The sequence below is a fragment of the Conger conger genome, chromosome 17 (genome assembly GCF_963514075.1).
Source record: "Conger conger chromosome 17, fConCon1.1, whole genome shotgun sequence".
In the NCBI taxonomy this organism is placed as follows: Eukaryota; Metazoa; Chordata; class Actinopteri; order Anguilliformes; family Congridae; genus Conger; species Conger conger.
In genome coordinates this window covers 4,228,581-4,241,761 of record NC_083776.1, presented here as the reverse complement: position 1 = coordinate 4,241,761, position 13,181 = coordinate 4,228,581, and the positions used below count along the sequence as shown (strand labels likewise).

General features: G+C 48.3%; 1 protein-coding gene across 2 annotated transcripts in view; it reads right to left on the bottom strand.

Annotated features, from left to right (window-relative positions):
• LOC133116552 (serine/threonine-protein kinase tousled-like 1-B) overlaps positions 1-13,181 on the bottom strand; it is a 28,877-nt gene that overhangs the window by 6,207 nt on the left and 9,489 nt on the right. For both annotated transcript variants that reach the window (XM_061226222.1, XM_061226223.1), the window contains exons 6-17: positions 12,725-12,820; positions 11,807-11,893; positions 11,617-11,709; positions 11,126-11,236; positions 9,825-9,961; positions 6,616-6,807; positions 6,437-6,503; positions 3,707-3,804; positions 2,926-3,007; positions 2,560-2,651; positions 2,106-2,195; positions 55-224 (exon numbers count right to left, since the gene is read on the bottom strand). In XM_061226222.1, coding sequence (XP_061082206.1) covers positions 55-224; positions 2,106-2,195; positions 2,560-2,651; positions 2,926-3,007; positions 3,707-3,804; positions 6,437-6,503; positions 6,616-6,807; positions 9,825-9,961; positions 11,126-11,236; positions 11,617-11,709; positions 11,807-11,893; positions 12,725-12,820 — 1,315 coding nt within the window. The remainder of the gene's footprint in view (positions 1-54; positions 225-2,105; positions 2,196-2,559; positions 2,652-2,925; positions 3,008-3,706; positions 3,805-6,436; positions 6,504-6,615; positions 6,808-9,824; positions 9,962-11,125; positions 11,237-11,616; positions 11,710-11,806; positions 11,894-12,724; positions 12,821-13,181) is intronic.

Sequence of the window (13,181 nt, the reverse complement as noted above, 5' to 3'; positions counted from 1 at the left end):
CTGAGACGGTACACAAGCCCTACGTGGGCAGGAGTAAGCCCCAGTGCGGGTTACCTGGCTTCAGGTCATAGTGGATGATGGGTGGCTTGATCTCGTTCAGGTATCGTAGTGCATTCACAATCTGCATGACTATGGAACGAGCCTCCTTCTCGGACATGAGTTTGTGCTGTTTCAAGTAGAAGTCCAAGTCGTTGCCTTCACAGTATTCCAACACCGTACAGAACCTGCAACGGAAAAGGCCTCTTTTAAATAAAGTCTGAAAGCGACTTAAAAAAATAATAATACACTTGAGCGAAATTACAACACAAAGAATCTGTCCAACTATTCTGTGTCATCGATAATCTGTTAAAATCACATGCCAGGGACACTATCACAAAGTTCAAGACCACACCCGGCTGTCACCAGCACAACAATAAACAGGATTTCAGTCATTCCATAAACATTAACTAGTCAATAAGACATTGGTGTTCTCTTTTGTTGATCGTTCCCATTTTTTATGACAGTGATGACATTGAACAGGCACAAGGCATGAACAAGCTATTCTCCAGAGGAGGACACTGGATGAATGAGAGGCATCAATTGTAAAGCGCTTCGGATAAAAGCGTTACATAAATGCGGCGTGTTTTAGGGAATGACAGGACTTCATTATTGTACTTGCATTGTGTGTGGTGTGCAGGTAATGCGTTTACCACCATTAACCCCCCCCCCCGTGCTCCCCTATGACAGAGACAAGCGTGCCCTACTGTTTACACAAAGTATGCAGGACCTGCTGACGTACACAAACATGTGCGCACCCCTACTGTTCACTCGACGCGATGACGAACAGAGACATCTGTGTGGCCTACTGTTCTCACACCGAGCACTGGCCCCCTGCAGACAACTGTTTTCAGGCAGCCAGTTGGTCGGGGGCAATTAACCAATCACCTGCTGCCCCTTGTGTCCTGCCCTTCAGAAATGTGTTTATCTGGTGAGAGTGCTTTAGAGGACATGCGTGTTTCGCCATTTATGTATTTGATGCTTTTCCTCTTGTTGAGTACCGTATGCACTTGTAAGACGCTCTGTATTAAAAGCATCTGCTAAAAGACTACAATGTAAACTGGAGGACTGGGCGGAACAGCAGGCCAGGAGACAGGGGCAGGGATCCCAAACTCCCAGCAGCCCCTGGGAACAGAAAGACCAAGAGCAGCCCAGGAGGTCTTTAATGTGGCTCTGGTGCACTTCCTGTACTGTGTACTGTCTTTGTTCATGTCTTAGTAACTTTGTTTGTTGCAATAATAATACCACATTAATACTTTGTTATTAAGCTGAAATTTTATCCGAAGTGACTTACAGTTGATTGAACTACGCAAGACCCAATCCCCACCTGGAGCAATGTGGGGTTAAGGGCCTTGCTCAAAGGCCCAACAGCCATGGGGATCTTATTGTGACTACACTGGGGCTTGAACCACCAACCTACGGGGTGCCAGTAAGCTACGGTATTATACTGTATTATTGAGTTTTAACCGTACCGTTATTAATTAAAGACAGCCTATGGACTGACTGCTGCAGGTTACGACTGGAATTAATGGTGGCAGAAACTGGCATTAAAATGCATTCATATCTGTTCCAAATTCAATAGTACGTTGAAAATGACTGTTGAATAATTTGCAGGATACTAATGGTTTGTACATTTGTGTTGAATAATTTGCAGATTACTAACAGTTTGTACGCTTGTGTTCAATAATTTGCAGGATACTAATGGTTTGTACGTTTGTGTTGAATAATTTGCAGATTACTAACAGTTTGTACGCTTGTGTTCAATAATTTGCAGGATACTAATGGTTTGTACGTTTGTGTTCAGTAATTTGCAGGATACTAATGGTTTGTATGTTTGTGTTCAGTAATTTGCAGGGTACTAACAATTCACTGTTCTGAAACGACAAACACAAGTAGTTGCATTATACCGACTGAATATTAAACCTGTTCCCCTGGCTGCACATTACATATCGCACTACAGTGGAGTAGGTTGGCATTTTCAACCCAGCCGAACATCAGGCTTTGACCGTAAAAAAGAAAAAGAAGAAAGGACCGAAGCGGTCGATAGGCGGGACGGCGGGGTGACTCACGTGTCCGTATCCAGGGAGAAGTAGTCGTACAGCTTCACGATCCGAGGGTGGTCCAGCTGCTTGTGTATCCGGTATTCCCGACAGGCGTGCCTGCGAGGGGAGCAGAGCGGCGTCAGGAAAACCGGGAAAAACCCTCCGGGGGGGGGGGGGGGGGGGGGGGGCGGCGCCCCGGCGTTCCCGCAGGAAACGGAGGCCGCATTGTTCAGCGGTAATCTCACACGCCGCTTTAGTCACTCATCAATAACAAAGACGCCACAGCTGCTGCTGCCCTGCTCTCCGCAGCCCGACGCGCGAAGGCCTCGGGCGCAGAACCACAACTCGCAACAATGCCGCCGCTACGTATCAGGTTCACGTAGCTTAACGCTACGCCCGGTACGAAAACAAACCAGGTAACTTTGTGAATGAAATATGGCCGTTTTTTTGGTTTGTAGATTGTGTAAGGAATACAACGTACTTGTGGTAGTTCTCCTTTTTCTCCTCTCTCCAGTTCTTGTTCAGTTGGTGTATTTTCACCGCAGCATATCGTTGTTCAAACAAGTCAAAGGCCTAAGAAACCAGAGCAAATATTCTGTATTCACACAGACATGCATTTCCACACAATCACACCATTATCAGTCCATTCACCCAGGCATCCATTTCCACCCAATCACACCATTATCCCTCCATTCACCCAGGCATCCATTTCCACACAATCACACCATTATCCCTCCATTCACCCAGGCATCCATTTCCACACAATCACACCATTATCCCACCATACACACTGGCATCCATTTCCATGACATGAGCTTCCTTTCAAGGAGGAGGGAGAGTTACCCACCTTGTACACTTCACTGAAGCCACCTCTTCCCAGAAGATGTAGCAATAGGTACCTCTCATTCAAGGTGGGGTGGTCTTTGAATCTAGAGTCAAACAGGCAAGTGATCAGGCAAACCGTCCCTCACCAATAACACATTAATCTGAACGCAAATGTGCACTTTGACATTGTTCGGTAAACTAATCGGAACCACTTCGTACCATGCCATTCCAGACATCGAGTCGCCTCACTGGCAAGAAGGACACTAAAATTGTGAATCTAGGGTTGGAGATTTCCAAAGAATAAACCAGATGGTCTTTCAGATCACTCCATCAGACGGGCGCCCAGTGAATCACAACATGCATACATTTAGACCTGTGTGCAATTCCGTGAAGACGACTTCATCAAAAATTCATCACACTAATCTGACATTCTGAGCGATGGCAAGATACAGTAACCAGAATAATGCTCTATTAGTCTCGCTAATTATTAGATAATCCAATGTATCTGGCCGGCCAGGTGAACCTCAGGGCGGTGGCCTGTTTTTACGCCAGGCCATCTGGACCACAGCTGAACACAGGGCAGCATGTAGTGTAGCGGCTAAGCTACATGGATGGGACCCGGAAGGTTGGTGGTTCAAGCCCTGTTGTAGCCACAATCCACACAGCTGTTGGGCCCAGGAGCAAGGCACTTAACCTGGCATTTCTCAAAGAAGGGGTGGGGGGTTGTCCCTGCTGAGTCTAATCAACTGTAAGTCGCTTTGAATAAGCTAAATAAATCATTTTGGGATGTGATCCAGACGTACTGTGAGCTGTCCTCGTTATTTATTCTCTTCAGCTCCCGGATGTGCAGGTTCCGCACCCTCTCCAACCGCTCCAGCTCCGCCTGGATCTCAGCCTCCTCCTGCAAACCAACACAAACCAACACACCGTTAATGACCTGCACACATCCAACACAAACCAACACACCGTTAATGACCTGCACACATTCAACACAAACCAACACACCGTTAATGACCTGCACACATTCAACACAAACCAACACACCGTTAATGACCTGCACACATTCAACACAAACCAACACACCGTTAATGACCAGCACACATTCAACACAAACGCACACACCGTTAATGACCTGCACACATCCAACACAAACCAACACACCTTTAATGACCTGCACACATTCAACACAAACCAACACACCGTTAATGACCTGCACACATTCAATACAAACCAACACACCGTTAATGACCTGCACACATTCAACACAAACGCACACACCGTTAATGACCTGCACACATCCAACACAAACGCACACACCGTTAATGACCTGCACACATCCAACACAAACCAACACACCGTTAATGACCTGCCACATTCAACACAAACCAACACACCGTTAATGACCTGCCACATTCAACACAAACCAACACACCGTTAATGACCTGCACACATTCAACACAAACCAACACACCGTTAATGACCTGCACACATCCAACACAAACCATCACACCGTTAATGACCTGCACACATCCAACACAAACCATCACACCGTTAATGACCAGCACACATTCAACACAAACCAACACACCATTAATGACCTGCACACATCCAACACAAACCAACACACCGTTAATGACCTCCACACATTCAACACAAACGCAGACACCGTTAATGACCTGCACACATTCAACATAAACCAACACACCGTTAATGACCTGCACACATCCAACACAAACCAACACACCGTTAATGACCTGCCACATTCAACACAAACCAACACACCTTTAATGACCAGCACACATTCAACACAAACCAACACACCGTTAATGACCTGCACACATCCAACACAAACCAACACACCGTTAATGACCTGCACACATTCAACACAAACGCACACACAGTTAATGACCTGCACACATCCAACACAAACGCACACACCGTTAATGACCTGCACACATCCAACACAAACCAACACACCGTTAATGACCTGCCACATTCAACACAAACCAACACACCGTTAATGACCTGCCACATTCAACACAAACCAACACACCGTTAATGACCTGCACACATTCAACACAAACCAACACACCGTTAATGACCTGCACACATTCAACACAAACCAACACACCGTTAATGACCTGCACACATCCAACACAAACCATCACACCGTTAATGACCTGCACACATCCAACACAAACCATCACACCGTTAATGACCTGCACACATTCAACACAAACCAACACACCATTAATGACCTGCACACATCCAACACAAACCAACACACCGTTAATGACCTGCACACATCCAACACAAACGCAGACACCGTTAATGACCTGCACACATTCAACACAAACCAACACACCGTTAATGACCTGCACACATTCAACACAAACGCAGACACTGTTAATGACCTGCACACATTCAACACAAACGCACACACCGTTAATGACCTGCACACATTCAACACAAACATACAAACTGTGAGTACCCTGAAAATCATTCAACACAAACGTACAATCCGTCAAACTATTATCAACCCGTTCAGTCCCAAGCCCAATAGGAAGGGGCTCCACCCAAATCCCTAGGGGTTTTGGCTTCGGTTGAGAAAATTAAGAAAGTTGAGCAATTTGTAGGGTTTTAATAGGGGCTCAAAACAACAGTATAGCAGCCATTTTGATTGGTTGAACAGGTATAGGGTTGAGTGTGCCATACGGCACTGGTGGGATTTAACGGTAGTTACGCTCGGGACCGAAAGGATTAGCACACAAACACACAAAGTTATTTATACACGCAAACAGAAATACTGTAGGGCGATGTGACAGGAGGCAGGCATAATTAACTACGCAATGAGGCGGCTCAAAGGGCATTTCTAACGAGCTGACCTCCTGCAAATTTAATATTAAAAAACATGATCGCAATCCTGCCAGAGGGGGCCACACAGATAGTCACAAGCAACCACCGGCCTACAGTGACAGCGTTATGGGCTTTTAAACCCATACAGGACTAATCCAGGATTCTGAGTTGCCATCTATACTGGTGGGGGTATCAGTCCCTTATGTGCCAGAGCAGTCGGTATTGGTGCAGGCCCCCATTGCCCATGCTATGAAGTAAAGACAATGCAGCACATTGTGCAGGTGCCCCCTACTGGACCAAAACGCGTACTGCAGCCCGCAGCCAAGCGGTTAAGGTACATGACAGGCAGCCACAAGGTTCGATCGCAGGTGTAGCCACAATGAGATCCACACAGCCGTTGGGCCCTTGAGCAAGGCCATTAATGCCACATTGCTCCAGGGGAGATTGTATCCTGCTTAGTCAAATCAACTAATTAGCTTTGGATAAAAGCATCAAATAAATAACTGTACTGTAATATAATGTAGCCCAGGAGGCTACAGCTAGGCTCACGGACATTGCATTTGCTAAAATAATAAAAAAGAAATCATAAAAAGAATTATTATAATATAAATAATTTAATTGTAATTTAACTTAACCAAACGGGTCATCTGGGCCTGTGACTAGGAAAGAGTACTAACCTTTTTGAGATGGCCGAGTCGTAGCTTGAATATCTCCTCCTGCTCGTGATACTCAGCCAAAGTCAACCTGTCCAGAGAAACGAGAGGGGTGATTAACGGCCCAAATCTTTAAGCGTGGACGTGAACGTCCTGCGCACTGCGCTCCTGGACCCGCAGACGGGGCGGGCGGGCGCACTCACAGCTGGGGCAGGCTGGGCTTCAGGAAGGGGTCGTTCTCCGCCCCGTTCACCGCTTTAGTCTTGCGCTGCTTGGGCTCGGAGTTGGTGGCGGGGGCCTGGGAGGTGTTGGCCGTCGTCGGGGGTTTCCGTTTGGCGAGCAGCTTCCTCTGCCTCTCGATCTCCTCCCTCTGCTGGTTGATCCACTCCTGCTGCCTGCGGGGCGAAACGAGCAGGGCTCAACAACGCGCAGATTAACTCACCGGCCGAGGTCCCTCCGCTCCGCACCGCCTCCGGACGCTCCTTAAACACTAATGCACCTTAAGCCTGGGCTTACAGCTCCCCTGCATCTCAGCTGAAATTATTCCAGTTTGCTCGCAATTAATTAAGAAAAACCAGTCAATTTTTTTATTTTACCCATTTTTGAAATTCCCTGCAAACTTCTGATGAGGGCTGCTCAGTTTGGCAGCGGTATAGGTGAGGGTAAGGCGATATAGGTGAGGGCTGGTCAGTATGGGGGCATAGGGCTGGTCAGCACGGGGGTATAGGTGAGGGCTGGTCAGTATGGGGGTATAGTTGAGGGTAGGTCAGTATGGGGGTATAGGGCTGGTCAGTATAGGGGTATAGGTGAGGGATGGTCAGTATGGGGGTATAGGTGAGGGATGGTCAGTATGCGGGTATAGGTGAGGGCTGGTCAGTATGGGGGTATAGGTGAGGGATGGTCAGTATGGGGGTATAGGTGAGGGGTTGGTCAGTATGGGGGTATAGGGCTGGTCAGTATGGGGGTATAGGTGAGGGCTGGTCAGTATGGGGGTATAGGGATGGTCAGTATGGGGGTATAGGTGAGGGCTGGTCAGCACAGGGGTATAGGTGAGGGCTGGTCAGTATGGGGGTATAGGTGAGGGATGGTCAGTATGGGGGTATAGGTGAGGGGTTGGTCAGTATGGGGGTATAGGGCTGGTCAGTATGGGGGTATAGGTGAGGGCTGGTCAGTATGGGGGTATAGGGATGGTCAGTATGGGGGTATAGGTGAGGGATGGTCAGTATGGGGGTATAGGTGAGGGATGGTCAGTATGGGGGCATGGGGCTGGTCAGTATGGGGGCATAGGTGAGGGCTGGTCAGTATGGGGGTATAGGTGAGGGATGGTCAGTATGGGGGCATATGGCTGGTCAGTATGGGGGTATAGGTGAGGGATGGTCAGTATGGGGGTATAGGTGAGGGATGGTCAGTATGGGGGCATAGGGCTGGTCAGTATGGGGGTATAGGTGAGGGCTGGTCAGTATGGGGGTATAGGTGAGGGATGGTCAGTATGGGGGTATAGGTGAGGGATGGTCAGTATGGGGGTATAGGTGAGGGATGGTCAGTATGGGGGTATAGGTGAGGGATGGTCAGTATGGGGGCATAGGGCTGGTCAGTATGGGGGTATAGGTGAGGGCTGGTCAGTATGGGGGTATAGGTGAGGGATGGTCAGTATGGGGGTATAGGTGAGGGATGGTCAGTATGGGGGTATAGGTGAGGGATGGTCAGTATGGGGGTATAGGTGAGGGATGGTCAGTATGGGGGTATAGGTGAGGGATGGTCAGTATGGGGGTATAGGTGAGGGCTGGTCAGTATGGGGGTATAGGTGAGGGCTGGTCAGTATGGGGGTATAGGTGAGGGATGGTCAGTATGGGGGTATAGGTGAGGGATGGTCAGTATGGGGGTATAGGGATAGTCAGTATGGGGGTATAGGTGAGGGCTGGTCAGTATAGGGGTATAGGTGGGGGATGGTCAGTATGCGGGTATAGGTGAGGGCTGGTCAGTATAGGGGTATAGGTGAGGGATGGTCAGTATGCGGGTATAGGTGAGGGCTGGTCAGTATGGGGGTATAGGTGAGGGATGGTCAGTATGGGGGCATAGGGCTGGTCAGTATGGGGGTATAGGTGAGGGATGGTCAGTATGGGGGTATAGGTGAGGGATGGTCAGTATGGGGGTATAGGGATAGTCAGTATGGGGGTATAGGTGAGGGCTGGTCAGTATAGGGGTATAGGTGGGGGATGGTCAGTATGCAGGTATAGGTGAGGGCTGGTCAGTATAGGGGTATAGGTGAGGGATGGTCAGTATGCGGGTATAGGTGAGGGCTGGTCAGTATGGGGGTATAGGTGAGGGATGGTCAGTATGGGGGCATAGGGCTGGTCAGTATGGGGGTATAGGTGTGGGATGGTCAGTATGGGGGTATAGGTGAGGGCTGGTCAGTATGGGGGTATAGGTGAGGGATGGTCAGTATGGGGGTATAGGTGAGGGATGGTCAGTATGGGGGTATAGGTGAGGGCTGGTCAGTATGGGGGTATAGGTGAGGGCTGGTCAGTATGGGGGTATAGGTGAGGGCTGGTCAGTATGGGGGTATAGGTGAGGGATGGTCAGTATGGGGGTATAGGTGAGGGATGGTCAGTATGGGGGTATAGGTGAGGGATGGTCAGTATGGGGGTATAGGTGAGGGCTGGTCAGTATAGGGGTATAGGTGAGGGATGGTCAGTATGCGGGTATAGGTGAGGGCTGGTCAGTATAGGGGTATAGGTGAGGGATGGTCAGTATGCGGGTATAGGTGAGGGCTGGTCAGTATGGAGGTATAGGTGAGGGATGGTCAGTATGGGGGTATAGGTGATGGATGGGGATGGTCAGTATGCGGGTATAGGTGAGGGCTGGTCAGTATGGGGGTATAGGTGAGGGATGGTCAGTATGGGGGTATAGGTGAGGGATGGTCAGTATGGGGGTATAGGTGAGGGATGGTCAGTATGGGGGTATAGGTGAGGGATGGTCAGTATGGGGGTATAGGTGAGGGATGGTCAGTATGGGGGTATAGGGATAGTCAGTATGGGGGTATAGGTGAGGGCTGGTCAGTATAGGGGTATAGGTGAGGGATGGTCAGTATGCGGGTATAGGTGAGGGCTGGTCAGTATAGGGGTATAGGTGAGGGATGGTCAGTATGCGGGTATAGGTGAGGGATGGTCAGTATGCGGGTATAGGTGAGGGCTGGTCAGTATGGAGGTATAGGTGAGGGATGGTCAGTATGGGGGTATAGGTGATGGATGGGGATGGTCAGTATTCGGGTATAGGTGAGGGCTGGTCAGTATGCGGGTATAGGTGAGGGATGGTCAGTGTGCGGGTATAGGTGAGGGCTGGTCAGTGTGCGGGTATAGGTGAGGGCTGGTCAGTATGCGGGTATAGGCGAGGGCGGTATAGGTCAGCTCACTTGACCAGGTTCTGGAAGGCGAAGCCGTCGGCCCACTGCTCAGTGAAGGACGCTCCGTGGCGCACGGTGGTGAAGTGGCCCAGACGCAGCCGGTCCTGCATGCTCCGCTCCCGGCAAGCCTGCTTCTCCTGCGTGCTCTGAACACGGAAACACCACATTACAACCATGTACAGAAACACCACATTACAACCATGTACAGAAACACCACATTACAACCATGTACGCCTTCTCCTGTGTGCTCTGAACACAGAAACACCACATTACAACCATGTACGCCTTCTCCTGCGTGCTCTGAACACGGAAACACCACAATACAACCATGTACGCAGAAACACCACAATACAACCATGTGCGCCTTCTCCTGCGTGCTCTGAACACGGAAACACCACATTACAACCATGTACGCAGAAACACCACAATACAACCATGTGCGCCTTCTCCTGCGTGCTCTGAACACAGAAACACCACATTACAACCATGTACGCCTTCTCCTGCGTGCTCTGAACACGGAAACACCACATTACAACCATGTACGCAGAAACACCACAATATAACCATGTGCGCCTTCTCCTGCGTGCTCTGAACACAGAAACACCACATTACAACCATGTACGCCTTCTCCTGCATGCTCTGAACACAGAAACACCACATTACAACCATGTACGCCTTCTCCTGCGTGCTCTGAACACAGAAACACCACATTACAACCATGTACGCCTTCTCCTGTGTGCTCTGAACACAGAAACACCACATTACAACCATGTACGCAGAAACACCACAATATAACCATGTGCGCCTTCTCCTGCGTGCTCTGAACACAGAAACACCACATTACAACCATGTACGCCTTCTCCTGCGTGCTCTGAACACAGAAACACCACATTACAACCATGTACGCCTTCTGCTGTGTGCTCTGAACACAGAAACACCACACTACAACCATGTACAGAAACACCACATTAGAACCATGTACGCCTTCTCCTGCGTGCTCTGAACACGGAAACACCACAATACAACCATGTACGCAGAAACACCACATTACAACCATGTGCGCCTTCTCCTGCGTGCTCTGAATACAGAAAGACCACATTACAACCATGTACGCAGAAACACCACAATACAACCATGTGCGCCTTCTCCTGCATGCTCTGAAAACGGAAACACCACATTACAACCATGTACGCCTTCTCCTGCGTGCCCTGAACACCACGTCACAACCGCATACACCAATGGTTAACACTAAACTCAAATGCTTTTTACTTGACAGATTAACACCTTTATACAGATAATTAAAATCGTACCTTTTCAATTAGCAGCTTCTTGCTCATGGTGATGCATTTATTTAAACGTTCCTTATACTTTTCAAGTAATTTCTGTTGTTCATCTATTTGTCTCCTCAGGTCACAGTTTGCCTATAAGGGGAAAAAAAACGAAAGTAATTAAATACATTCGATATTAAACACAATCATTTAAGTGACATTTAAAGCAAAACTGCTCCAGGAAAACATGTCCCATTAGCATTAACGGAGACAGCCAGTGATCACATGCATAAAGCATTGAAATTCGTAATAAAAGATGAAATTCGTGTTAAAAGATGACTAAACGCGAAAGTTAAAAACAAGATCACACACATCATATTATCATCCAAGCTTGTTTGACTATTCTTTCTGCAGACAATTGAATTAACATGCAGAGGAGGCGTCTGCAATTGCCAGATGCGGCAAATTAACTCCACAACGTAAAAATCAAAGAAATGTGAGTTAAGTTCTGCCAAGCGGGACATTCTCCTCACCCGAAGCAAGTCGTCTATCCGGCCCTCTTTCTTCTCCAGGTCCTGGTTTTTGTTGCTTTCAAGTGCAGCCAACTTCAGAACAGTAAGGTCAGTCTAATAAAAGAAAACAAAGAAACATTAAAGTAGTTGTAGTTATTTTCAGTATCAAGTTGAAAATTTGGTTAGAAACATTAACAGAGGACAATCTTACCTGGACACTCTTGATTGATAATTGTTTTGAATGCATCATATGGTCCCCGAAAGACAGACTTGTAGGTGATGAACTATTTTGTCTAATCTGTGAAAGAAAGACATGTTTTAGCATTTCAAATACAACATCTGAAAAATTACTGGTCTACCAGGGGCTAACCAGCCTCGTTCTAATTCAATTTTCACAATCAAAAGGGCTATGGCAGAATTGTACACACATTACTGATTCATTTCTATTAAAGTCCCAACTGTTGTATACAGTCTGTTGGTCAGACACTCAAGAGTGGAACCTGGTGTACCCTGGGAAAGTGAGTTCTGCAGTAAGAGGCGTAGTGCTGGTCAGACACAGCAGAAGCTGGAAGGAGAGTTCTATAGTAATAGTTGCAGTATGGGTCTGACACAGTGTAAGCCGGTGAGTTCTGCAGTAATGGTTGCAGTGTGGGTGAGAGTGTAAGCTGGTGCACTATGGGAATGTGAGTTCTGCTGTAAGGGTTGCAGTGCGAGACGAGACAATCACAGTAGAAGCTGGTGCACTATGGGAAGGAAAGTTCTATAGTAATAGTTGCAGTATGGGTCTGACACAGTGTAAACTGGTGCACTATGGGAATGTGAGTTCTGCAGTAATGGTTGCAGTGTGGGTGAGAGTGTAAGCTGGTGCACTATGGGAATGTGAGTTCTGCTGTAAGGGTTGCAGTGTGGGAGAGACACTCACAGTGGAAGCTGGTGCACTATGGGAATGTGAGTTCTATAGTAATAGTTGCAGTGCGGGAGAGACACTCACAGTGTAAGCTGGTGCACTATGGGAATGTGAGTTCTGCTGTAAGGGTTGCAGTGCGAGAGAGACACTCACAGTAGAAGCTGGTGCACTATGGGAATGTGAGTTCTGCTGTAAGGGTTGCAGTGCGAGAGAGACACTCACAGTAGAAGCTGGTGCACTATGGGAATGTGAGTTCTGGGGAGAGCGGAGAACTGTGGGCGGGCCTCTCACCGGACTTGACCCATTTCCACCCTGGAACTGCAAGACAAAATAGCCAGCGTGAAACAGTGCCGGCCATAGCCTGACGGCACTGGGCAAGAAAACGCAGGCAGGGACTGAACGGGAAAAGAAACGTACCAAGCACTGGGCCCCCTACATAACCATAGAGTCCCTCTGATCCTCTACCCAATTACTCCGGTCAGCTTGACGTTTGCGGCTTAAAATGAAAGATGATCGAGCCTTTTCAGCGGCTGCCCTGAAGCTGTGGAGCGCTCTGCCCGTTCACATTATAGCTGCCCCCACACCGAAACATTTAAGTCACACCGGAAGACCTACCGTTCTTCTCTGGCTTCTGGAGATCAAGCGTGTTGTTGTCTTTTGTTGTCTCCATTTTGTATGA